The sequence below is a fragment of the Quercus suber genome, unplaced genomic scaffold, assembly GCF_002906115.3.
Source record: "Quercus suber isolate HL8 unplaced genomic scaffold, Cork oak 2.0 scaffold_4, whole genome shotgun sequence".
Lineage (NCBI taxonomy): Eukaryota > Viridiplantae > Streptophyta > Magnoliopsida > Fagales > Fagaceae > Quercus > Quercus suber.
The window spans coordinates 2,495,529-2,521,149 of record NW_027069470.1 but is presented as its reverse complement, the minus strand read 5'-3'; the positions used below and the strand labels follow the sequence as shown (position 1 = coordinate 2,521,149).

Genomic DNA, 25,621 nt, shown 5'->3' with positions numbered 1-25,621 from the left:
TAAATTGGCAATTTAAAAAACAAAAACCAAATGTAATATTAAAAAAAAACATTTTTTGAAAAAAGCTTTTAAAAATTAATTAATTAAAGGCTCTGTGTTTTTTAGTTTCACAGTACCAAGATTTTACACCATCATTCACAAACCCACAACTTCCGGGTTAACCCGCACCCGGGTCCGACCCAATAACTCAAAACAATAAAATTGGCTAAAAAAAAAAAAAAAAAAAAAACTATATAGAAAAAAGCTTTCCCGGGTCCGACCCAATAACTCAAAACAATAAAATTGGCTAAAAAAAAAAAAAAAAAAAAAACTATATAGAAAAAAGCTTTTTAAAATTATTAATTAAATTAAAAGGCTCTGTGTTTTTTAGTTAGAAACTAGCAAGATTTTAAAATCGTTGGATAAGAGTGAGACCTCTTTCTTATTACGCACCAACTTCTCAGATTTCGTGTGGTTTCGATTCTTTTTAGGGCTTCAAAATTTTCACTCAGGTAACCATTTCTCTCTCTTTCTCTCTCTCATTTAATTTTTTTGTTCTTTTGTTTATTTTTATTATGCTCTGTTTGGTTGCTGAGAAAATGTAGCTAAAGAAAAGAGAACAAGGCGAGAAAATGTGTTATTTTCTTTCTTGGTGACTTTAGATAGCAAATTATGCAACTCAAATGAGTTGGGTGGAGGTTTTTGGGTTTGGTTTTGTTGAATTTTTTCATTTCCAGAGAAACCAAGAGTCAGAGAAAACGTGGGATTTGAAAACTGCATTTTCGTTCATTTTCGTTCGTTTTCTTGGCTAAAAAACAGTGGGTTTTTACTTTAGTGGGTTAGTTTGTGGTTATTTAGGTTGTTATTGTTGGTGTTTGTGAAGTTGTTATGTGATAATTCATGGAAAATTTTGAATCTTGGAATGTAGGTGTTACTTTGAAACCCTAATTTTTGGAAAGTTGGGGTTTTTTTTAAGTGCTGAAGTGATGGGTGATGAAGAGGGAATGAGCAATGGTGGTGTTACAGAAGGCACTGCAGGGTTTCACTACTTGAAAAGTGAAGCAATGAATAATGGGATTTCAATTGGTATTGGGAATGATGGTGGTGAGTGTAGCTCTGGTGGGAGTGAGGGTTTTCGAACTTACAAGAGGCGGAGGCATGGGAGGTCAAGTGCAGATAGCAAAGATCAGGATGATGAGAGAGTTTGTGTGGAAGCTGCAAGTCGTTTAGCAGCACAGGTTTTTTCTCAATCTCTTTTTATTGTTGCATGTTATACTTTCAATTGCAAGATGGGTTTGCTATGTTATTCCATTTTGAGCATTTGTAAATGGTTATGAGTTTCAAGGTTTAAAGTTTGTGTTGTAATAGGATGAATTACATCTGAAACAAGTTAAAATGATTTTAATCCTTAATTTGAGGAAAAATCAGCACTGGTAATAGGCTGTTGAAAAAAGCACAGGAGCTGTATAACTATATATATTTAAAAATAACAAAAGGGAAGCATAGCTCTTTAACTATAAAGAAATATTGTAATAGTTGAGTTGTCAAATATAAAAGATTAGGGTTGAGAGAGAGATATGACAAGATTATACGAATACCTTTTCACTAATATAAAATTAACAAGGGTGAGCTTCACTAATTTTTCCTTGTGAAATACGCATCAAACATGCCTGGCTTGTAAGATTGTCACTGAAAGGAGGCACAAGAAGACAATGTTGTAAGAATTCGACCCAATCGGTCATTTGAGTGAACATAGAAAGTGAGTCTGTTATCTCATGAACAAATCCACAATAAAGTGACAATAAACCTCAATATGTTTGTTTGTCATAGCATCTGCATAGGAGTAGAAACATCAATACACAAGTCATGAAGGACAGAAGGAGAGAGCAAATCCATAATATCTTGAAAGTAGTATGAGCCATAGCTTGATATTCAGCTTTAACATTAGAATGGGTGATGGAATTTTGCTTTTTACTGCGTTGGTAACAAGATTACCTCTTAACAAAGTATAATAGATAGAAGTGGACCATCAATCAAAATGACCACCAGTCTAGTTAGCATCATTAAAACTTGCCACAGACAGAGAAGTAGAAGGCTTGCAAAACCATCCTTTTCTAGGAGTAACCTTCAGTTAATAAAAGATACTACAATAGCTTCGTAGTGAGGCTGACATGGAACATGCATATGTTGACTAACCATACCAGTTTCGTAGGTAATGTTAGGACAAGTGATAATAAGGCAAATTAATTTCACCACCATTTCTTGGTATTGACCAACATCGTTAAATGGTTCACCACACCATTAAGTTTAGCAGTGGAGTCCATAAGAGTATCAACATGACAAGCACCCAAGAAACAACTATCAGACATAAGATCAAGAACGTATTTCTGTTTAGACAAATATATCGTGAGAACAACAAGCAAATTCAATCCCAAGAAAATAATGGTGAACTCAAAACTCCGACGAAAATTGACTGGTTATAGGCTTATAGCTCTATAAGCATACATGCATCCATTTTTATCTTTCTTTTTTGGTTATTTATTTATTTTTTTGGTTATTAAAGATCTGTCAAGCTAGACCCCTCAACATACCACATTAAAAATGGCAGTAGGAAGAAATTTTAATATTGCATGTTAAATCCAATTGTGAAAAGTTTTGTTATATAATGTACTAGAAGTAATGTTTTAAAAACATAACTATTCAAAGCATCTGAAAATGGATACGTTCAAGATTTTTAGGTTGGACAAGGGTTCAATTAGAGGTCGAACTATGATGGCATCATAATTAATTTATTGATTTATTAAAATACAAATAATGATATTAAATTTGTAAAAATTAATGAAATTGACCAAAAAGTATCTAAAGAAATTTACACAATTTTCAAATGAATCTTCAAGATTTTTATAAGTTTAATAGAAAATAATAAAGCATACAAAAAATATTTTGTTCAGTAATCCTTCAAGTAGAAAGCATTTTAATTTAAAATAAAACCATATAAAATTTAAGTCATTAAACAGCACATTCACATGCAAAAGCATGACTGTGAATCACAATAAATTTAGCAAATGAAAGAATTCAATGATATTAAATTATTAATACATTGAGGAAGAATGGTGATATAATGAAATGAAAAATAAATATGATATTTATTCCATATATGACAACACAAAGGAAGGTGCCTTGATGGTTGTCTTGCCTGCCATATACTGGGGGGTTGGGGGGTGGGGGGGTGGGGGCGGAAGGGTCTTGTGGCTCAAAACCCCACATCTTTTCTTTCTCATTTTTTTTTTCAAGAAAATAACACTCCCTTGACCCAGTTGAACCGACAATCGGTTTAGTGGTTCACTGGTTCCATCAGCAATTTAGGGGTTCAACTAATTTTAAACGCACGGTTTCTTATGCAAAAAACTCGATTCTACTTTGGTTTATAATTAACCTGGCCGGTCTGGTCTGGGTTTTAAGGTCATGACTAAAAGTACGTTTGATTGAAATGTGGGGAAGACACATACACTCATTCAAGTTAGTATTAAACTTTTGATGCCACTAATTTGAATCTCCCCATCCTTGCCCCTTGGGACCAAACCTTATAAAAAATATGGTACAAAAATGTATGTTCTTGTTTGATGTGTATCCTTGACATTTATCCGGTAGTGACCTTACAACACTATGCAATATTGTTAATCAAGATGATGGTTCATGGCCCAAGGTTTTGTAATTGACTCTTCATTAGATGGGTTGATTCACCTATCATAAATTATAGCAAATCTTTGTTTTGTTGTGGTCATTTGTCTTTTGGCTACTTGATGGTTATAAACATGTGACTGCATACATTCATACCTTGGCATGCATAAGGGAATCCTTGTATGGTACAATTGAGTATTTGCTGTTATAGGGGGATGTCTGGCACTCTGGCTGCATCTCTGTGTTTGTTGGTAATGAAAACATAATCAGGTCATCCGAAATTGTCTGTGTTGTTTTATCAAGTCCGAAATTATCAATGACTTGAAATAGGGAATTAAATTACTTTTTTCTTTCGTTAAATATCATAAAAATAGAAAAAACAACCAAGTGTTTCTTGTTTCTCTATGGTTATATTTTCTCCCTCTGAACTCTCAAGTGTTCTGTTTGTAATGATGTTTATTGGTTCTTGTTCTGTACCCAATCTATATTTGAAATCTTGCAGACTGTAAAGGAACGTTGTGGCATGGTTAAAGGCAGTAATTCTAGTGAGCAAGTCTGTCTTCCGATGAATGGCTCAGATGATTGTTCACAGAGGCACTGTAGAAATGTTGTATTGGAACAGATATATCAGTCATTAAGTGATGATGAAGGTGGTATACAAGGGTGCATTCGGGAGGCGCTTGTAACTAATCGTGAAATTGATTGTATGATGGCAGTTAAGGTTTATGCTGCAGCCAAAGTTGCATTGGTTCAACTGAAATTAGTCATCATTTCTAATTATTACTAAGTTCATTTTGATTGTTATTTTGCAGGAATCTGACCATTGTAATGAAGATAGGTGCAAATATTCACAAACTGGGTGGATGTCTGATGGATCTCAGAAAGCAGCTAATGGCCATCCAGGCATTATATCTAGTGGATATAAAAACGAATCAGATCATTATACTAAAACTGGGAAGTGTCAGCAAGCTTTTTTGAATGTTTTAATTTCAGACAAGTTCAGCACACTCTGCAAGCTAATATTTGAGAATTTCCAAGGCATCAAAGCTGACCTTTTTGATTTAAGTACCATAAACACGAGAATGAAAGAGGGAGCTTATGAACGTTCGCCTATGCTTTTCTCTTCAGATATTCAACAGGTAATTTTGAGTTTCTATTGTGTTAATTGCTTATTTTCACTCTTTTATTTATCTTTATATGGTCTTGCTTACTCTTTGATGTTAGTAATAGTGATAGTGTTTTGCTGCATTTTTATTTATTATAAGTATTATGTTTTGTTAGAATAAACTAGAATGCACCAAGTACACAGGATATTTGTGTTTGAGGTTTATTTATTTATTTATTTATTTTTGGGTATTAAAAAATTAAAGTTTGGAAAGAACTTTTAAAATCCATTTTTTCACATGCATAAAGACATGGACATCACCCTTTTATAATTTTTTAGTGTCTTTACAATCCAATTTCACTCGTTTACATTTATTCATGTGAATTATGATCCTGATAATTTATCCAAACAAATCTGATCCTGAGTCTAACTCCCTGCCCTTGGATACAAAACAATAGAAATTTGGATCATGCCCTTCACAAGAATCTATGAGATTGAAACACAACTGGTAATGCCTATGTCCATATCATATCATATTTGTATCTGTATTGGTGCTTCCTAGAGTCCAATCATAAGCTCTTCATATTTGGTACTTTCTAGACTTTATGGTTCTTACATTTGAGGGGACTATGTTTATAAATATGGAATAGTGTCGTTCTAAAACTGCTTCTGTAAATCTAAATAATACTTTAGGAATCTTATGGAAAATTTTGTTTTATTAATTATGAGATTTGGCTAAAATTCATGGAGAACTGCATTGTTGAATCTTTACCTTTGGGAGTCAATTGCTGATATCATGAAGCTGATGAAAGATAAATGGAGGGGGGAAAAATGCAATGAAAATTAAGATGGGCTTCTCGTTGATGATTTCACAAATAGTAGGTGTACATATAAGTGGGGAACTAGTTGTACTCGGGTTGGCTTTTTTTCTAATAAAATTTTCGTTATCTATCAAAAAAAAAAGTGGGGAACTAGCAAATGTTGTATGAGAAATTGTTTCTCTAGATAGGTTTACCTACATATATATCAGATTGCTGTTGAAATTTAAGTTTAGATGAGGGATTTCTTGAGCAGAGCTGTGGCTTCGGCGTCCTTCATTTTGGACATCATGGAATTTCTAGTGCATGCTTATGCAAGGCCTTGATAAAATTTTGAACCTTTTTTAACCAGGCAAGTTTGACTAATGATGGAAGAAGCTTCTTGCGATACTGAAAATAATTTATGTTCTCTTTCTGACTAAGATTCTGCTTTGCTTACTAAACACATTATAGTTACTTTTCTTACAAGATGATGTCTGGAGGTTTTTTGTTGTGCAAATCTTACTATCTGTGCAAATCTTGTTTTACTCATTTCTTAATGATGCACGTATCTTGAATCTTTTGAATTTATGATAACGAACTCCTTTTTAATTTCATAGAACCATCTTGATAGTGTCAACACTTTTTAGAGATCAGTTGTAGCGTTGCTAGTATATAAACAAAGCTATCTAAGCTTTTATTTATTTATTTTTAAAATAAAAAAAATTGATAATTGCACTGTGCACACGCATGTAGTGGATCTTGAATCCACAACTTTGCCCTCTACCTTGATCTCACAAGAGTCAGGGGAGTCTTTTGAGCTAGTGCTCATTGGCATGCAAGCCACCTACCTAAACATTGTGATATATGCATATATGTGTGTATGGAGGGGGTTTGGGGGGTGGGGAATCAAGAGTTGGGAACTTAACAAGCAGAAGGCAGTTTAGTTATTTTAATTGTGAAAGGGCAGCCTAGTCATTTAAGTGATGATGTGTATAGCACGTGACTGTTAAAGTTAATATTCCTTTGAACGGTAGGGTGAAAATTACTAAATTTGTCCCAATGTGGGTGTTTATGTCAAGTTTTTATAGTTGATGGTGTAAAGTGCAAGCACCCCCATAGTTTTAGGGTGGATTTGTATAATCAACCCTAAAATCTTTTTTGATGTGTTGTGTTGCATTGATTGGTCATGTCTCACTGCAAGGAAACTTGAGATCCAGGTCATGATCATGTGCAATGTAGAAGCTACCGTGCAACATAAGCAATGTTTAGTGTCTAGCTTAAGGACATCCAATTGTTCCATGAAGATGATTCCATTTCTTTTTGTCATTGGACATGCCATAAATCTGAACAAATACTTTTTAGGTATGGAGAAAGCTACAAGGGGTTGGAACTGAAATTGTTTCTCTTGCAAAGAGCCTCTCGGACATGTCAAGGACTTCCTATCATGAACAGGTGAGAAAAACCAACTTGCAAATATTGCTGTTACACTCCAAGTGCCTTACATTAAAGATATATAATAAATTTTTTATTTTGTTGTTATTTTGAGTTTGTGAATTTTGTTATGGTTTGCTTGTATTCTTTTATCTCAACTCAGTTTTTTAACTTTGTACTCCAAGGTGGGAGGATTGGTACACAGCACAAATGAAGATGGAAAACATGAGGTAAGGGAGTTTATATATTAAATTGTAGTACTATTACTCTATTTACTGTAATCAGCATTAGGAATAATTTGATCTCTGAATTCAGATGGATGTTAGAATTACTAATCTTGATAGTTTAGGTTGCATTTGGTTCTCTGAACAAGTTATATTCAGGAAATATTTTGGAAAACTTCCAGTGCTCTCATGTTTGTTCTACTATTGCTATTGAAGTAATGTGTTCTATAGAGCTGATTGCAAGCACGTAGCATATCTGCTGTTTGTTGCTTTTTTCTCTTTTTTTGTAATCTTTGATAGGCTTTGTGCTTCTTTGCATAAAGTAGTTTTTTGAATATACATCTTTCTTTTCAAAAAAAAAAAAAAAAAAAAAGAGCACGTAGCATATCTGTGTAGGCCCCCTGTTCTGTACACACTAAACAATTATTGGTGGCTACCCAAGGGTTAATGGTAGGATTTGAACACGGGAAGTCCTCTTTCTGCCACCCTTGAGGCCAAAATTTACTTACATAATTAAAAAAAAAAAAAAAAAAAAAATGATTTGAGCACGGACAGTACTTCATGATGCATTTTAACCTCTGGCCTTGGGAGCCATTGAACCTTAAGCCTTGGGGTTTTTCTTCATCTTGGGCAATCAAATAATTTCATTTCAACTTGGGCCCTTTTTTTTTTTTTTTTTTTTTTTTTCTTCTTTAAACATGTGAGGTACGCAATCTGTAAGGCTGGATAGCTGATTGCTTCTGAGACTCTGCTGGTACCTAGGTTTTGATAGGGGTCAGGCAAGGTAGAAACCTTGTGTTCCCCTTTTGAGTTTCTTCTTTCTTCCTCTGATTTCCTTCCCTATTATATGAATTTGGTTTGTCTCTGTAAATCTCTCAATTTTGGTGATAAATCCTGTCTTTGCTGTACTCTTCGAGTTATATCCAAATTTCAGTATTATGTAGGTTATTAAGAAATGGTTTTATGCAGAATGTTGTGATGGAATTTTGTGCAATAGGAGAATTCTGAAACCATATCCTAGTTAGTTGGAGCATTTTTTAGATAAAGGGTTAGGAACTTAAGATTTTTCTCAAAACGTTAAGCTGGTATTGAGTAATATTTTATTTACTGCAAAACAGTTTTTCCCCCGCGAATCTGACTCACACACTAAACCGGAGCAAACAGAAGATTGTGGCGTGTACAAAGTTTGCACTTGCAGGCGTTGCGGAGGTAAGGCAGATGGAAGGAATTGTTTAGTATGTGATTCATGTGAGGAGATGTACCATATGTCCTGCATTGAGCCTGCTGTGATAGAGATTCCCCACAGAAGCTGGTATTGTGCTGGTTGCACTGCTAGGGGTTTCGGATCACCCCATGAAGATTGTGTGGTGTGTGAGAGGTTGAATGCCCCCAAGACCCCAAGTAATGGAGATGATGATGGAATTTCACCTACAAATGAAGAAACACCTATTGAATTGGAAGAGAATTCAAATTGTAGTATTGATGATGGGCTTCAACTATCAAAAAGTGGCAAAAACTTTGACCCCTGTAAAATTTGTGGAAGCAAGATAGTGGATGGTGAAAAGTTGAAGACTTGTAGCCACTCTGAATGTCCAAATAAATACTACCATTCGAGGTGCCTGACAAATAAGCAATTAAAATCATATGGTCCCTGTTGGTACTGCCCATCTTGTCTGTGCAGAGTTTGCCTTATGGATCAGGATGATGAAAAGATTGTTTTATGTGATGGGTGCGATCATGCATATCACATCTATTGCATGAAACCACCGCGCACAATGATTCCAAAAGGGAAATGGTTTTGCAGAAAATGTGATATAGGGATCCAGGCAATACGCAAGGCAAAAAGAGCATATGAGACTTTAGAAAAGAAACAGAAAGAGAGAAGGGATGGGAGTTTAAGGGCATTTGAAAACCTTGGAAAGAAATGGAATTGTAAACGTGAAGAGGGATCAGAAAAAATGGACATGCTTCTAACTGCAGCCAACACTCTAAACTATGAAGAGAAATTGGCTGCTGTTCAGACGGACTTTCAAAAAGGATGACATTTTCTGCAGAGGACAACATTTGAATTTAACGGTTTGGTCAAGTAGTGTTTTTGATTTTGTACTTGTATCCCCCGATGCCAAAAATATTATTTTTGCTGCACTGTTTACATATTTTGGTAGGTTGTAAACGGATAGACTTCGCTGACTTTTGGAAACATAACTTGGGGAAGATATGATTCTTAAGGTTGTATATTGCTAGTCAGCAGCTCCAGAAACTATTATATGTAGCCTTGACCCTGCTAAAGTGAACAGGAACTATGACACCAGTTTAGTTGGAGAGTTTTGAGAGGCTCTGTTAAATTTGCTGCTCTGTACTTCAGTAAATATTTTTGAGGGGATATTGGAAGCTAATGTTTCTCAGTTTTGTTGTAAAATGAATTGTCCAAAGAACAGTTCATGATATCTGAGGTAAAGGATACTGTTCTTTTGTGCTGTATTTTCATTCTTCAGTATACATTTGGATATTGCTCATGATTTCTGAAGTAAATGATACTGTTATTCTGTGCTGTATTTTCATTCTTCAGTATAAATTTGGATATTGCACATTGGATTTTTTTTCCCCTTCTTAATTTGTATTATTATCCTATGGTATAAAATGATATTTAGGATCATTCATAAATTTGGAGTTATCATACTATTGTAATTTTCTCCTGTGTCAATTAGTTCACGGTGCCTCATCCCAAGGGTGATATGAATTTTTGTGAGAAGGGTGCATTAGGTACGGAAAATATTATTGTTTGTGAATGCAAAATTGTGTACTTAAAAAAATGGAGATAAGTCAGTAATCTCTTATATTATAGACCCGACAGAATTGAGGTTTTGTATGTTAGGTACTACATTTTTTAGAACATAATAGATTAATTTGAATATAAGTACTTAGAAATTTATAACTCATAAAGTTCTTTAGTGTCTTGTTTTAAAGTTGTAGGTATTTTTTTAAAATCTTATAATTACATGTTGGAGTTCCTTCTTATTTTTATTTTTATTGGTAAGTTACATACACCCAACCAATAAGTCTTGAGCTCACAACCTTACCCTCAGTGGAAGTTGCAACTGTTAAGAAGAATTTAGAATAATATTTAACTCATTAAATTCTCATTTACTTAAGACTTACAATATAAGTGGTAGCCTATCAAATTAAAATGTGTTCTGAGTTCTTAATGCTGTTGTTTATTGTATTAAAAGGGTTCCGGTACTGGAGAAACAAAAAAACATTCGATTTTAATCTTATATTCCCATTGATGAGCAATACAAATGCACATTACTTTGCATTTACAGTTTACCACTAAGCAGCCAAACTAACGCGCCAAGACATGCTTCACCCAAACCACAGCCAAGTCATCTAAACAGCCTACATATAACCAAGCTGAACTTGTAAATTTTCATTCATCAGATATAATAACTAAGCAGCGATTAGAAGACTTGTGTCAAGGGCAAATGCATCCTTCACCTTAGGGCAAGAAAAGAAAAGGTACGTTATTATGGGCCCAATTTTTTATTTGTTGCTTTAAAGGAACCAATATCCTCTACTTTGGAGAAAGTCTAGGCTTCCAAAGCGAAACTTCACCTAATAATCATATTACAAGATAAACCTAACATTTAAATTCAACAGATACCTAATATTTATCTATTACAAGTAGATAGAATTTATTTAAAAACTAATCTACAAATCTATCCCATCTTGTCTGTTTATCCAAACTAATGATAAAAAAAAAAAAAAAAAAAACTATGAATAAAAAGTATAATGATAAAGTCTAGCATTACACACTAGATAATTATCTGCCATCATCAAGTATTGATATGCCAACTTGGTTCCTTATGCTGTCGTAGCATGCAGAATTGCCACTGACACCACCAACACAATCATCGTATGGTTTTTGGAGCAAGTGCTCAGTCTCCTCTGAACTCATATTGCCTTTAACCCATGGATGCTTTGTCATTGCTTTCAAGCCCTCTAACTCCATTGCAACTTCTTTCATAGTAGGCCTCTCCTCTCCCTTCACTTTTAAGCATCTCTTAGCTAACATCGCAACTTCATTAAGTTGCTCAACATCTCCCTCATTCAGCATTCGTTGATCTAGAATTTCAAACAATCGGCTTTCATTCATTGATGAGACAAAATGCATGGCTAAGTTTCTTTCTTCTTCAGGTCTCTCAAAAGAAAGTGCCTTCATTCCAGTTAGCAACTCTGCAAGGAGAACTCCAAAGCTATAAACGTCGCTTTTTTCAGTCAATAGGCTTGAATGAAAGTATTCTGGATCCAAGTATCCAAGCGTCCCTTGCACTAGTGTGGTTAACTGAGTATGATCAAGAGGAATTAGCCTTGAAGCTCCAAAATCAGATACCTTAGCTTTGTAATTATCATCTAAGAGTACATTAGTGCTCTTGATATCTCTATGAATGATAGGAGTGGATGCAGCAGAATGCAAATAGGAAAGCGCTCCTGCAGTTTCAACTGCTATTTGTAAACGTAATTGCCATTGCAACGTTGAAGAATGGTCTGTTTTGTGAATGTGACTGAAAAGGGTACCATTGGTAACAAATTCATACACCAACAGAGGAACTTCAGTCTCCAAACAACATCCCAATAACTTTACCACATTTCTATGGTTGATTTGGGAGAGAATAGACACTTCATTAATAAATTGTTCAACTTGGCTTTGATCTATTATTTTGGACTTCTTAATGGCAACTATTTTGTTATCTGGTAATATTCCTTTGTAAACCGTTCCTTGGCCACCTTGGCCTAGGATTCTGTTTTCATGGTAATTGTTTGTTGCCTTCTCAAGTTCTTCTGCTGTAAATATTTGAGTTGCCTCAATAGATCCATTGTGATTAGAAAGTTGTTGTTGTAGCAGAAAGCCACCATTTTGTTTAAAAAACTTCTCTTTGAGCTTGATGAGCTTTCTACGCTTGAGTCCCCAGTATAACCAAGAAATGCCCAAAACTAGAACCAAGAGGCTGACACTGACACCTACACATTTTGCAGCAAAGTGAAGCTTTTATACCAAAAAAATAAAGTTTCTACATGCTTATTTTACCTTAGGGTTCTGGGAGAGGTCATGGTAGCCTTACCCCAATTATTTTTGGAGAGGTTGATTTCCGGATTTTAACACCCAATTATATTTGGAGAGGTTAATTTCCGAACTCTCTCATGACTTGTCACTTTTGGTGGAAGACACTTATTATCACACCAAAGCTCGACCTTTATCCCAGACATTACTATTATATAATAAATATGCAAACTTTATGTATCATTCATATGATTAATTAGAAAGCGATCAATAATACTGCTCACCTAGTGAAATCCTATTAATCAATGGAAACCTCTCAGGGCTTGGTATGAGTTTGCAACCTGTTCCATCCCATTTACCATCACCATCATATCCTGGTAGCTGACAGGAACAATTATAAGTACCAGGCAAATTGGTGCAGTTTTGGACGCATATGGTGGAATTTAAGCACTCATCAATATCTGAAAAAAAAAAAATTGACATTAAGAAAAAAAAAATCCATCAGTAGCAAAAGTCAACAATAATTCCAAGTAAAATGGCAACCTTGGCAGCCACCCTTAAGGTAAGGATTGCCTCGGTATCCCTTGGAACAATTGCACTGGTAGCCTGGACCATTGTTCGAGTCATGACACTCACTGTTAGCCATGCATGCATAACTTTTAAGATCCTTTTTAGCTTCACTGCAATTTCGATCCCCTACTGCCCAATTTAGCACCATTGGCATCTTATTACCTTGATCTTTAAGATCCCAAAGATCTTGTTTAGAAAAGCTGTAAGTACCTTCCTCTGCCACAAAAGCATAGCTGCAAGGATTGAATTCCCTCACTCTCGTGTGGTTGTAATAGCTCGATACACTGATATTGAAATCCATTACTCCTCTTGGAATAGCACTTTCACAACAACCAATACCAGAGCAAGACCCCTCAACCACATCTCTCGTGCTATCACATAAAGACATGCACCCAGTTGTGTAGCTTGTCCCTCTAGAACCATATATCACAGCATATGTGTCACACCCAATAGCCATGAACTTGTTTCGAGTGTTGGAGATTGGGAATATTCCCGATCGGAGCCAAGGTTGAAAGTTGTCTACACTCCCACCAGTTCCGTTGTAGCAATCATTGGCTACAAAGGCATATATGCGCATTTCACCCGAAAGCCATATGTCTGTAACATTTATTGTACTACTTACCAAAAACGCCAAGGGAGGGTTGTATGTGTGATTACAAGTGATGAGAAAGCTATGATTAACGTAGCATCCTACCCTTGTGCCAAATGGGTATGGAATACTGACATTGCCACAATGGTCTTCACAGCCGTCCTTGGCTAAAGGCAAGGCGTTGGTGTTGACAGTTGATGCTTCTACCACCCACAGCAAGGTCAATTGCAAGATTGCCAAGTGAACTGAGACCATCTCTCTGGAGCTTCCCTCCCAATCGACCTTCTCCTTCACAGCCTTTCTCCGATTAGGAACTCAGTTTGACAGCGCCAACTAGACTAGATCTTTGATGAGCGGTTTGATTTTAGCTTTTGGGTTTGTGTATCTATTAGAGTGGCGCCGATCTTCTCCTCAAGGTGTTGTGCTCCTTGACTGTGTGTCTCTACTGGGCAGTGAAGATAGATTTGTACAAGTAAGTCTTGGTCTAAGTCTAAGTCTACTTTTTGCTGAAGTCTAATTTTCAGTTTCAGTAGCCTTACTTTTGATTGATTTTTTGTGGTGAAATTTTTGTTTTGTTAGCTAAACAAATGGGGTTTGATATTGTGATTATCAATTGGGCATCGTTGATTTGGTTGTTCTGGTTAGGTAGACCATGGTACATTTTATAGGCCACGTTTAATTAGCAAGAAGAACGAGTCGTCGATAAAATTACAAGTAGGCCAATCATCAAAGAATATAAAGTGCATCAAGGTCAACTATATGCACCTTTCATGTAGTTAAAAAATAATTTTAAGGATTTGTTGAAAGGGCTAATCGTAGTCGGTATTTTAGTTATGATATCTTTGTTATTAGGCATTTATAGTTACTTATAATTAGGTAAACTTATTTTTTACTAGTCAATTCTAATAAAACTAGACTACGAATTACACCAAGTTTATGGTTGTTGTCTCTCCTTAAAAAATAAATGGTTTATGGGTGTTATTGTTATTTTCTTTAGAAGGAGGGGTTGTTATTTTTTTGATTCCTCAGTTTTAATTTTATCATATTCGCTCTTAAACTTTTAGCTTCCATTACATTTTTTCCGTATGTCCACATTTAGATTGTCGTTAACTTTCAAATTAATGTAATTTTTGTATTTTTTTTTCTAATTTATACTTGATAAATTACTGAGTTTGGGACATAAGACCATATGTTATGATCTAATACCATGATAAATTACTTATCAATATCATATACTATATAATAAAAGTTGGATTGAGAAGCTGTGGTTGCATCAAGTGGCTGCACCAAATTACAGTAATTTTTAGATTAAAACAAAATTTTATTTTTTCGTATTAATTTTTTGGATAAAATAACAATAAGTGTTTTATTAAAATATGCAATCTACAATAAGTGTTTTCTAAAATTTCAAAAAGAGATTAAACTTAGTTGGTAACATACAACTACAAGTTAACAACCTACAATTGTGTCTATTTAAAATATTATCAACAAAGCCTAAAATCAATTGGATAGAATTACCTATAAAAAAAAAACGTAAAAGCAAGAAAAAGAAAGAAAGATAGAATTTCAATAATAAAAAGGGTAGAATTACCTATAAAAAAATGATAGAATTTCAATAAATAAAATAAAAAAGTAAAAGCAAATGAGATAGAATTAAAAAGAAAAAAAAAAGATAGAATTGAATACTGTTGTGTATCAACCTACATTTTTGTTAATTTTTTTACTATGTTTTGTTTGTTTGTTTCTCCAATTTTAATCTAGGTGTAAGACACATGGCATTTAAACAATTCAATGGTCTTAAAAAACTCATGTAAACCACATAAAATCAAATAACGCCATGTGCCTCATATCTAACAAAAATTGGAGGGAATTAGAGCATTTAAATGGGAGGGGATCTTATCCGGATTCTAAAACTGAGAATGCAGCAGTTGATTGGAACTGCCGTACAGGTCACTGCTGAGTCTTTAGTTGGAATTAAAATTCACTATTATGGTACCTTGCTTCAGGGGAGAAGGAGCATAGTGCTTTGGTCCCCTTAGTGGAGGTAATGCTGGAGAGACAACCGGACCTACATATAATAATGAAACAAAATGTGATGCAATATATATTATCTCAAAGAACAAAATATATCAAATAAATTTTTTCTGTACATATCTAAGGTAAAATATTAAACCTTGCTGTTTTTTAGTGGGAGGAGAAACCGGATATGATGATGCAGGAGCAGGACTGGTGATTTTGTTCCTTGTATGGTGATGCTTATAAAATGAGGTTGTAGGTGGAGGTGCAGGAGAATGATACCCTTTATTTAATGGAGATTTAGGAGATAAAATAGATGGTGCAGGAGAATAATCAGAATGACTCATATCTTTGTGTGTGGAAGGAGCTACAGCAGGAAATAACAAATAATATTAGGAAAAGTTTTACTATCTGATAAAACATAATTTATTTTTCCAAACTAGCTGAAATATGTAGTTTTCTGTAAACCTTGAGCAGGAGAATGGTCCCGAGGGGTTAATGGCTTGGGTGTTTCATGAGGAGGTGCAGCCTCCGGAATTCTATTCCTCTTCCAACCAATGCTTGAGGGAGGAGTAGAAGCAGGTGAGACATCAGGGTCTGCACTTCACAGAGGCCAAACAAATATAATATCAGTCAGACTATACAGACCTTTACCATGGCAACTAGCCATTGGAAAACAAATGGATAAACTGGTTAATTGCAAATATTTTCCATCTTAATGAATATCTCAATGAAATGGCTAGATTTTAAACACCTAAAAGAGAAAATAATGAAATAGGGGCAGGTGAGGTTGAAAGAAATGGGGTACCATAATACCAGAGGAAACCTTATCAAGAGTAACTGTTCAGTAGAACAAACAAAATTACATTGTGCCAAAAAAAAAAAAATGCCGGTATGGTATTTCTTTAAGCTTGTGCTGTACATACTACATACAACTCAACCATCGAAGTCTTATCGCAACAATTTCAGGTTTGTCACAAAAATTCTACTATTGCCACATTATAGATATATGTCATGATTACCATATTTCTATTGACCGTATGTATGGACAACATAGCAACATGAGATAATAGAAGGCAATGCCATATTTCCTTGGATTACTTACAGCCTTAGTGTTTCAACTTGAAGCAATAAAGGAAATAAAAACACAGGTGTCATTTCTTGTAGAGAATATAAATTCCAAAAGAGGGAAAAAAAAAAAAAAAGGGAAAAAAATACCTCCTTTATTTAAAGGATAAAGGTTCTTGAAGCAAACTGGGTGGAGGAACATAAACTCCCAAAATTTAGATATAAAGAAATCATTGAATGACTTTATTTTTTCTTTAAGTTGCACCTGGTAATACGGATGGGGATTCACCAGGCATAACAGGATGGATGACCGGTGAATTTTGTGGCAATTTACTTGGCGGTGATGCAAGTGGCAATTTACTTGGCGGTGATGCAACTGGCAATGCAGGATTATGAAAAAAAAGAGGAAACAGTTAGGTCAATTCAACAGGTCATTCTGAATCTCTGATAGTTAATTAGAAACTTTAGTTTTGAAAAAATGAATGTAATAAAGTGCACCAGGTAATACAGATGGTGTTATTTCTGGCACATTTGGGTGAACTGCAGGTGGATTTTGTCCCACTTTCCTTGGTGGTGATGCAACGGTTACTGTATTTCGTAAAAAAGGGTGGGTGGGAGCAACTCAGAACGTTCCAACCACAGATTTAGCAAAGGGGTGAAAACTGAGAAGTACTGGTCACATACCTGGAGTAATTGGTTCTGGGATGGGAGCCTTATTATCTGGTGCATTGCTTTGATGAGAGCTTGGTGACAAAGTTCCTGGCACACCTGGGTGGCTGACTGGTGAGTTTTGTGGCAAATTCCTAGGAGTTGCTACTGGAATTTTACATTAAGACAAAGCAGCTAATTCAGAACCTATTTCAACTGGGAATACAGCACAACAAAAGCCTAATAAGTTCTGTACCTGGAGCAGCAACTGGCATTGATGCAGCAGTCTTCTTAACTGGTGAAGGACTTGGCGGTATGGATGGTACATGTCCTTGAATAGTCAGAGGTGGAGGAGCTGTTCTATATGGTGGCGATACAGTTGGAGTGCTTGACACAGTTGGAGTGCTTGGTGACGAGGATGGTACAAGCCCTTGGGTCCCTCTGGGCAATGGGGCAGATGTAAGGGGCAGTGATGCAAGTGGAGGGTGAGAATCTGACCCTGGATTGTCCAAACTAGAAGCTTATTTAGATGGCCTCAAGATAATTAACATTCTATAATGCCAGGTCATAAGGATTACCATTTGGCTGTGATGATGAGCTTGGTGCACTTGTTCTCCATGACTTTCTATGACTTGGCGGTATGGATGGTACATGTCCTTGAATAGTCATAGGTGGAGGAGCTGTTCTATATGGTGGCGATACAGTTGGAGTGCTTGACACAGTTGGAGTGCTTGGTGACAAGGATGGTACAAGCCCTTGGATCCCTCCGGGCAATGGGGCAGATGTAAGGGGCGGTGATGCAAGTGGAGGGTGAGAATCTGACCCTGGATTGTCCAAACTAGAAGCTTATTTAGATGGCCTCAAGATAATTAACATTCTATAATGCCAGGTCATAAGGATTACCATTTGGCTGTGATGATGAGCTTGGTGCACTTGTTCTCCATGACTTTCTATGATATGCAGGACCAGGTGTTCCTTCTATCAGAGGAACTAAAGAAAAACTTGCTGGAGATAGGGATATATTGGAGTCTGAAAGAAAAAAAGGCAATTGATATTATTACAAACTCAAACAAGCAATGAACAGGTCAAAAAATTGTTAATCCTTGTACATTATTCATTAGAATGATGAACACAAATTTTTAGCATTAAACTTACAAGTCAAACTATTTTGGCAAGTTTCAAAAATGTCAAATAGAGGGCTGACTTATGGGCTCTATTTATGAAATCTTCAGTAACATTAAGGGACATTTTTCTCACTCATGAGCCTTTGCAGGATTTTGAATTTTGATTACAAGATTGAAGTGTTGATGATCTTGTGTGGTATTAGAAGGGAAAAATTATCAAACAATACTTGTTTCTTCTATTGAATATATTCACTGTGAGAATCTAGGGTCATCATAATCTTTGTCACTCTCATGAAAATATTCGAAAGAACTTAGCAATTTAGCCTGCAGACAAGTGAATCTCATGAGAAGATACCCCACCAGTCAAAATCGTGCCTTGGAATTTTTACAGTTCTTGATGAGATCTGAGAGCTAGCCTTAACTTATTATAAGCAGCTCCTATATGGATTGCATTTCCCCAGATAAAGCGTCAATGGATCAGCATTCCCCAGATGAAACCTGAGCTAGGATAATTGTTGCTAAATAAACAGAACTTAACCACAACACTAGGTGGGATTTTAGAAAACAGATTAGTTGAATATTAGCTACTGGAATTTCCTGGAAAACTCTAGCTTGAAACTACTTGCTGCAAACTCTGGATATAAAACTACAGTGAGGTAAATTTGATAAAAGTTGGTAATAAAATATAAAACGTTCAGATCGATGAAACACCAATGTCCAAAACAGCTTATCTCAACCTACTACTCTTCATGAATAAATTAAAACATGATTTAACTGCAGCATTGAGCTAGATGTTCAGACTGTCCACATCTTTGTTCAGATATACTAAACTGACAACATCAAATTTCATTAACCAGAATCACAAGATGTTGCTTAAGCACTGATTAATCAAAATCCACGTTAAATTTGTTAACTTTATCACATGGGTTTTTAATAATATACATCAATTTTTAACTAAAAACAAAATCTTTTGAAAATAAAATAAAAAAATTTACCTGTAGATCCTTGGACAGCCAAAGCAAAGCCAATGACACAGAGTTTCATCAGCTGGAGCATGGCTAGCACCACCACCCCCATCCCATACAACACCAAATCTCAAAATCTCCAACACAAACTTCTCAATGATGATGAAGAAAATAAAACTCCAATAAATAGTAAAAGAAATGAACCAAATTACAATATTAGGAATCAATAACTTGAAGCAAGAACAAAAAGGGGGTACTATATAAAAGATGACCCACAAATAGTGAGAGCAAAGCAATGAGGAGTATTCATCCTATAAGGAAACAAAGAAGTGGGTTTGGTGGAAGAAACCCAAGCAATAGTTTTCTCAGAACTCAAGCTCTGGAACTTGCTGAGCTTTGAGTTTCCCATGTGGGATAGAACAGCCCACACAAACATAAGTTAATGAACGAACACAATTAGAACTGACACAGAATAAGCAAACAAATAAAAAATATGCAAAGCCCTTATAACTACTCACAAGGTCACGGTGCTAAGTAACAGACACAAACACTTTTAAGAGAGAGATTAAGTTAGGTGAGTAGAGAGAGAGAGAGATTCTTGGTCATTTTTTTAATGGAAGGGTTGGATTTAAGTGGGTATGTTAATGGGGATTGAACCAACTTTTTTACTAGGGGTTGAAAGTTGACACTATTTGAGCTACTTTTTTTTTTTTTTGGTTTTTAGTTTAGTTTAATGGGATTTTGCTTGACTCATTTCCCTTCCTGGTTATCAGTTGTTTCTGTTGGCCATTTGAAGATAGTGACTTTTTGAGGGTGATGCGAGTCATGTGTCAAAGCTTGAATATGACACATCACCCACTGTTTCTTTCAAGATTTAGATCATTTCAATTTTTAACGCAAACTAATGAGATACCTTGGTGTATGGTATTCGTAAACATATTCTAATATTTATGGTTTAGCAATCAGCATCCACATCTGCTTCTTGGTCCTAATATATATACATATATATATTAGTCACCAACAAAGGTCACCGAGTCATGGACTACAATTGTCTACAGCTTATACAAAGTCTTAAAACCTCTGATCAAAAAATTATCTTAAAAACTACGGTTACAAAAAGATAAATAAATGCCACAATTTATAGATTTTAAGTTATGTAATTGGTAGACTTTTTTCCCCACTCCAAAACTATAAATTGTTGCCCAGCAACCTTTAACTGAAAACTGCAATTATTATAGAAAGAGAGTCGTCATTCTTGTTGAAAGTTAATGGGATTTTTATTGGAATATCCAATGTAGTCAACTGTTATTCACAACATTTTCATAATATTTTCATAACAACTCTTATGTAGTAAGTTGCTATTTGTTATTACTGGTGGTCAAAAAAGTAATTTAAATGGTGAATTCAAATTAAAAACTCATAACAACTTTGTCACTTAAGATTAAAATGTTGTGGACATAGTACTAAAATGGTGTGGTTTACGCCAATTGTATCAGAGACTTTTCCAAATGTTTTGATTTGTACTAATGTTTCGACTGTTACAAGAAAAGTAATAATAAATACTTTTAAAATTGTTTTGATGGAAAACCTTATATGAATATAATTTTTTTCTTTCTTCTAGTATTTGGTAGTATCAGAAAAAATAAGTCAAATGAAAATGGTTAACAAAAAAAGTATGGCTTTATTTTTTGAGATTGTTTTCTACTAAATTTTTTTGGAAAATAATTCTATCTCATAGTAAAATAAAGAAAGTTAAGAGATTATTTTTCAACTCATTTAAGATTATTACTAAACATAGGAAAATGAGATAATTTTATAGAAAATACTAACTTAAATGAGTAATGGCTCCTCTTAGGCTCCTAAAATTTTTGGTTTATTGATTTTGCTATTTATAACTTTGATTCTTCTTTACCTAATAAAGTTTGAAATTTTCTGTAAGTACATTTTTTCTTCAAGAAAATGAATAGAAATCTCCCTTCATGTTCATGCTCATGTTAATGTTCATATTTATATATTTTGCAATACTCAATAAGTTGTTTACTCATTTTGTGAATTATCAATTGTAGTTAAGAAAAAAAAGTATAAACACAATACTATTCAATTAAACTAATGTGAAAAATTAAATCCATTAGATTAAACAATTGGACAAGAAAATGAAAATTTCACAAAAAATTTCTTAAATAGAATTAAAATAATTTTTACTCTATTGTTTATCAAGCAATCATGTACTAACTAACAACATTCCAATCATTACGTGCATAACGGGGTGATGAAATGGTTGTTCAGTTTATTTAAGAAATGTGATCTAGCTAATAGAAATTAAAAAAATACAATAACTTCCACGTGTAGTCATGAATTATACCTTTATAATTATCTTATGCATTTTATGAGTTTTATTTTATATAAATGTATTTCATAAAATTAACAAAATTTAACATAAAACTCTTCATTTGTATTTTTTAAAATCACTACATAAAAATGAAAGAAGTTTTTTTCTCAAAAAAATGTTCTCCAGTCATAATATTTACCAAAAAAGATCATACCAAAAACAGTTGTGCAATGCACAGGCCAATAACCAGTCTATATATATAATTAAAGCCAAAACTGAGAGAAAATCCAATTAGATTCTACATTGGATTCCAATTGTTGTCTAATTTTGTGTCACGTGTCCAATTTAAGGGGTTTTATTTATTTATTTATTTATTATAAAAAAAAACATTGATTCCAAATACCTATGGATTCACTATTTCAAATACATTGCTGTGGGGCCCATGGGCCTGATGGCCTCGGCCCATCATGTAGCAGGCCCGAGGCCCAGGCCGAGGAGCACAGGCTATTCAGGGCCAAGGTGAGGGAAAGCCTTTTTTCCCAATCCACACCGAGGACCACCTTATCCTCGGCCTGACGAAGGTGATTTTGGGGAGAGACTAACCTCAAAGTAAGTTGTCATTCTCATATTTAATGCATTCAACTAACTCCCCCTGGCCGCATTAATGGGGAGGTAACCCCTTGGCAGGATAACGTTGATCAGAGTGAACCACTTGAGTACCGATAAGGCCTCTGATGGGACGGACGGCCAGAAAGTGAAAAGTAGAAAAGAGTACCTCCACACAGGGGGGGGGGGAGGGGCCCCCCCCCCCACCCCCCCCCCCCCCCCCCGAACTTTCAAATTTTTTTAGTACTAATATGGTACATATATTACACATTCCCTCCTGACACAAAAGACATTAGGTTGTAGTTGTACAGAAGATACAAATCCTACTGCCATAAGGAAATAGGAATCATAGGGGAATGGGGCTGACCTAATAATGATTAAAAAAGAAAAGAAATGAGGATCGTACTGCCAAACGAAAAAGGAGTTACACTACCTAATACTAATACTAATAGGACTCTATAAAAAAATATATAGTATAAAGTAGTAAAGGATGCCTCACATTTAAAAAAAAAAAATCTTTTGATACCAGTCTCTTTCGATTTGTACCTTAAACTTTTTTGTTGAGTTTTTAAAAGCATTAAGCACTTAAACGAATTTGATAGCTTGCTGAAAAGATGGTAGAAATGAAAAATGATGTTTCATATCCATTGGGTTACTCATTAGTGACCTTGGCATTGATCTTACCAGTTGCAACAACTATTATTAAAAGAGCTTTTTCAGCAATGAACATAATTAAAAATTGACTAGGCAATCAAATGAGATATCAATGGATGAATGATTATTTAGAAAGATATATTTAAGCTATTGAGTGTGAAAAAATCATGCAGCAATTTCAAAATATGAAAAATCATCGAGGGCAATTGAGTAAATTAAGTTAGATGTGAAAAACCAAATTAAAGTTTACATTTTATGTTAGATTCTATATGACAATTACATTAGCATATAATTGTTTATTTATTTTGTTATTAATATTGATTAATTTTTTTAGATTAGTTTTTTACTTTTAATCTTGCTCCCGACCTAAATTCCTGGCTCCGCCATTGCCTCCACTAAGTTATTTTAAAGTTGTGTTCCCATGTCCTAATATTCTCTTTTAGAATATAAACAAGTCATAACAAAAAGCTACATCTAAACACATTCTAAGATAATTGTCACACTTTCACATTCTATAATATAGTGAACATGCTCTATAAGTGTTCACAAATACAAAGATCCCTGGTAGGAGGGGATGATTAGTATTAAATAATGAAAAATTAGAAAAAGTTTGTCTCCGATAAATTAATTTTATAGTCGTGCTTCCGAGTAAAGAGTAGACTTTTTATGGCTTTATTTTTATTTTTTTAGAATTTGGATGGGTGGGTGGGGTTGTTCTATCATCCTCTAATACAATTTTTGATTTGGTGATTTTCATAACCACAAAATAGGTGCATTTCCTTGGTATTAGCATATATGCCTCCCTCCCTCCCTCTCTCCCTCCAAGTAAGTATAATGATGAGTTTAAAAAAAAAAATATATATTATATATATATATATAATATATATATAATATATTTATATATATATATATATATATATATAATTTGATAGTTAAGGGAGGGGTTTTTTAGATAGAATTTCTACTCTAGCCTAATCTAATTGTATATGTGTGTTGAACTTTATTCTGGAGACTTGAACTTTAGCCCTTGCCCCTANTGGAGGTACTCTTTTCTACTTTTCACTACTTAACAACTACCCATCAAAAAAAAAAAAAACAACTACCCATTCCCTTTCTTCAAGGACCTTTGTATTAATTTGTGACTGATTGTAGGAGCCTGTTCACTAGATTATGGAACATGAAAGTGTGACGATTATCTTAGGTTGCGTTTATTTCACCTATAAATTTTTTTCAGAAAATATTTTCCCCAATTGTCGATGTCTAGTGTGACCAAAAATGATGGTCAACCTGCATATATTTTTCAAGTTGACCATAAAATAAGAGACATTTTAGTGTAAACTGATTTGCAATCCTAAAATTTTACACCCTAAAAGTCCTTCACATTCAAGCAAGAGAACTCCCCCTTCCCCTTAATAGTAACCCAATCACCCATGACTAAATCAAACTGTAAGGACCCTCCCAACCATTACACCAATATTGGTCATTGCCACATCAAGTCGTTGTTGCTCACCCAAGTAAGACTCTCTCTCTCTCTCTCTCTCTCTCTTAACCCATCGTGCCTCTGTTTTGCAACCACCACCAATACCCCCTCCAACAAACATGTTTTGCGACCACCACAATCACCCCAATGTTGATCTCCATTTTACGACCACTACCAACCCCAACAAATCTATTTTCCATGACCTTCGTTTGGCTCTCTCTCTTCTTTTTTTATTAATTTATATTTTTAGTTTGGAATGTAAAAATTTTTGTTTAGTATATATTTGTTTGAGAGTTGAGAAAATGAGGGAAAGTATTAGAAATTTTTTTTTAGAGCATTTTCAAATTTTAATAATGCAACCAAACACTTATTTTTATAAAATATTTTCATCTAAAAATATTTTTAGACAAAATATTATTTTCAAGTGAAACAAACATTACGTTTGGAAGCAACTTTTTGTTGAGGATTATTTTCTTTTATTTACTAAAAGTTGGACAAATATCTCTCTCAAAAAAAAAGTTGGACCAAATATGGTTATGTTAAGAAAAAATTGAGGTCTTAAAATACTGAACATAAAAAATAAGCTTAAAAATAAGAAGCTGATGGCAGGCAGACTTAGCGTGGAATATTGCTGGATTCTTTTTGGATTTATGTCCAACACCCCCAGCTTGTTTTGTCTACCTTCTGTGAGATGCTATGCACTTAACCCCCTAAAAGGTAAATAACTTCAATATTTTAACAGTTAAAGTGACGAGGTGGGTGGCTGTATAATAGTCAATGTGAACCATTTTATTTTGTAAAAGTATGTATAACATTTTGTATTCTTATGCAATTGTCATTATCTATTTGTTATTATCTTTGTAAAAATATTTTAAACTGAATGACAAAACTCAACTCATGTGCATTGTATTAATTATTAACCTAAAGAGTCACACACATCCATACATATATAAATAATACACTATGTGTTCCCTACCCTTCCTTAAAAATTACCATGACTTTTAAGTGGAGTTGTGATGTGCATATGTATTAGAACCTCTTTCTCTCTCTCTTGTGTATGTGTATGTGTATGTGTGTTTGTTTCTATAAAAAAAATAAAAAAAAACAAAAATTTCCCCAATTGTCGATGTCTAGTGTGACCAAAAATGATGGTCAACCTGCATATATTTTTCAAGTTGACCATAAAATAAGAGACATTTTAGTGTAAACTGATTTGCAATCCTAAAATTTTACACCCTAAAAGTCCTTCACATTCAAGCAAGAGAACTCCCCCTTCCCCTTAATAGTAACCCA

The 25,621-nt window shown here is 34.4% G+C and overlaps 3 protein-coding genes across 7 annotated transcripts; 1 reads left to right on the top strand and 2 right to left on the bottom strand.

Annotated features, from left to right (window-relative positions):
• Positions 1-357: 357 nt before the first annotated feature.
• On the top strand, positions 358-9,775 carry LOC111999272 (PHD finger protein EHD3). 2 transcript variants are annotated; one of them, XM_024031401.2, is made up of 7 exons: positions 358-491; positions 908-1,217; positions 4,163-4,375; positions 4,473-4,799; positions 6,928-7,017; positions 7,182-7,226; positions 8,339-9,775. In XM_024031401.2, the coding sequence occupies exons 2-7, from the start codon at positions 966-968 to the stop codon at positions 9,260-9,262; spliced, it is 1,851 nt and encodes a 616-aa protein (XP_023887169.2). In that variant the 5' UTR covers positions 358-491; positions 908-965; the 3' UTR covers positions 9,263-9,775. The 2 variants fall into 2 exon arrangements, with proteins under 2 accessions (XP_023887169.2, XP_023887168.2); XM_024031400.2 differs by having other exon boundaries at positions 4,163-4,381.
• A 970-nt stretch (positions 9,776-10,745) lies between these two features.
• LOC111999254 (putative wall-associated receptor kinase-like 16) lies at positions 10,746-14,039 on the bottom strand. Of its 2 annotated transcripts, none has more exons than XM_065771164.1 (3): positions 12,916-14,039; positions 12,564-12,740; positions 10,746-12,239 (listed from the first exon to the last, which is right to left on the bottom strand). In XM_065771164.1, the coding sequence occupies exons 1-3, from the start codon at positions 13,691-13,693 to the stop codon at positions 11,041-11,043; spliced, it is 2,154 nt and encodes a 717-aa protein (XP_065627236.1). In that variant the 5' UTR covers positions 13,694-14,039; the 3' UTR covers positions 10,746-11,040. The 2 variants fall into 2 exon arrangements, with proteins under 2 accessions (XP_065627236.1, XP_023887145.1); XM_024031377.2 differs by having other exon boundaries at positions 12,823-14,038.
• Positions 14,040-15,185: 1,146 nt separating this feature from the next.
• On the bottom strand, positions 15,186-19,944 carry LOC112017761 (vegetative cell wall protein gp1). 3 transcript variants are annotated; one of them, XM_065771144.1, is made up of 10 exons: positions 19,290-19,944; positions 18,074-18,199; positions 17,749-17,994; positions 17,427-17,669; positions 17,207-17,338; positions 17,021-17,110; positions 16,788-16,898; positions 15,923-16,051; positions 15,612-15,821; positions 15,186-15,506 (listed from the first exon to the last, which is right to left on the bottom strand). In XM_065771144.1, the coding sequence occupies exons 1-10, from the start codon at positions 19,369-19,371 to the stop codon at positions 15,403-15,405; spliced, it is 1,473 nt and encodes a 490-aa protein (XP_065627216.1). In that variant the 5' UTR covers positions 19,372-19,944; the 3' UTR covers positions 15,186-15,402. The 3 variants fall into 3 exon arrangements, with proteins under 3 accessions (XP_065627216.1, XP_065627222.1, XP_065627226.1); XM_065771150.1 differs by lacking the exon at positions 17,021-17,110 and having other exon boundaries at positions 19,290-19,942; XM_065771154.1 differs by lacking the exons at positions 16,788-16,898; positions 17,021-17,110 and having other exon boundaries at positions 19,290-19,943.
• Positions 19,945-25,621: the final 5,677 nt, after the last annotated feature.

Bases quoted from the DNA above. Each gene is read 5' to 3' on its own strand.
- LOC111999254 (XM_024031377.2), bottom strand. From the start codon at position 13,693: ATGGTCTCAGTTCACTTGGCAATCTTGCAATTGACCTTGCTGTGGGTG. The intron at 12,741-12,822 runs GTTGCCATTTTA...TTTTTTTTTCAG, and splicing joins CCTTAAGGGTGGCTGCCAAG to ATATTGATGAGTGCTTAAAT. The intron at 12,240-12,563 runs GTGAGCAGTATT...CAAAATGTGTAG, and splicing joins GATTAATAGGATTTCACTAG to GTGTCAGTGTCAGCCTCTTG.
- LOC111999272 (XM_024031400.2), top strand. From the start codon at position 966: ATGGGTGATGAAGAGGGAATGAGCAATGGTGGTGTTACAGAAGGCACT. The intron at 4,800-6,927 runs GTAATTTTGAGT...AATACTTTTTAG, and splicing joins TCTCTTCAGATATTCAACAG to GTATGGAGAAAGCTACAAGG. The intron at 7,018-7,181 runs GTGAGAAAAACC...TTGTACTCCAAG, and splicing joins GGACTTCCTATCATGAACAG to GTGGGAGGATTGGTACACAG.
- LOC112017761 (XM_065771144.1), bottom strand. From the start codon at position 19,371: ATGGGGGTGGTGGTGCTAGCCATGCTCCAGCTGATGAAACTCTGTGTC. The intron at 17,339-17,426 runs GTACAGAACTTA...GTAAAATTCCAG, and splicing joins AATGCCAGTTGCTGCTCCAG to TAGCAACTCCTAGGAATTTG. The intron at 17,111-17,206 runs GTATGTGACCAG...TACGAAATACAG, and splicing joins CCCAGAACCAATTACTCCAG to TAACCGTTGCATCACCACCA.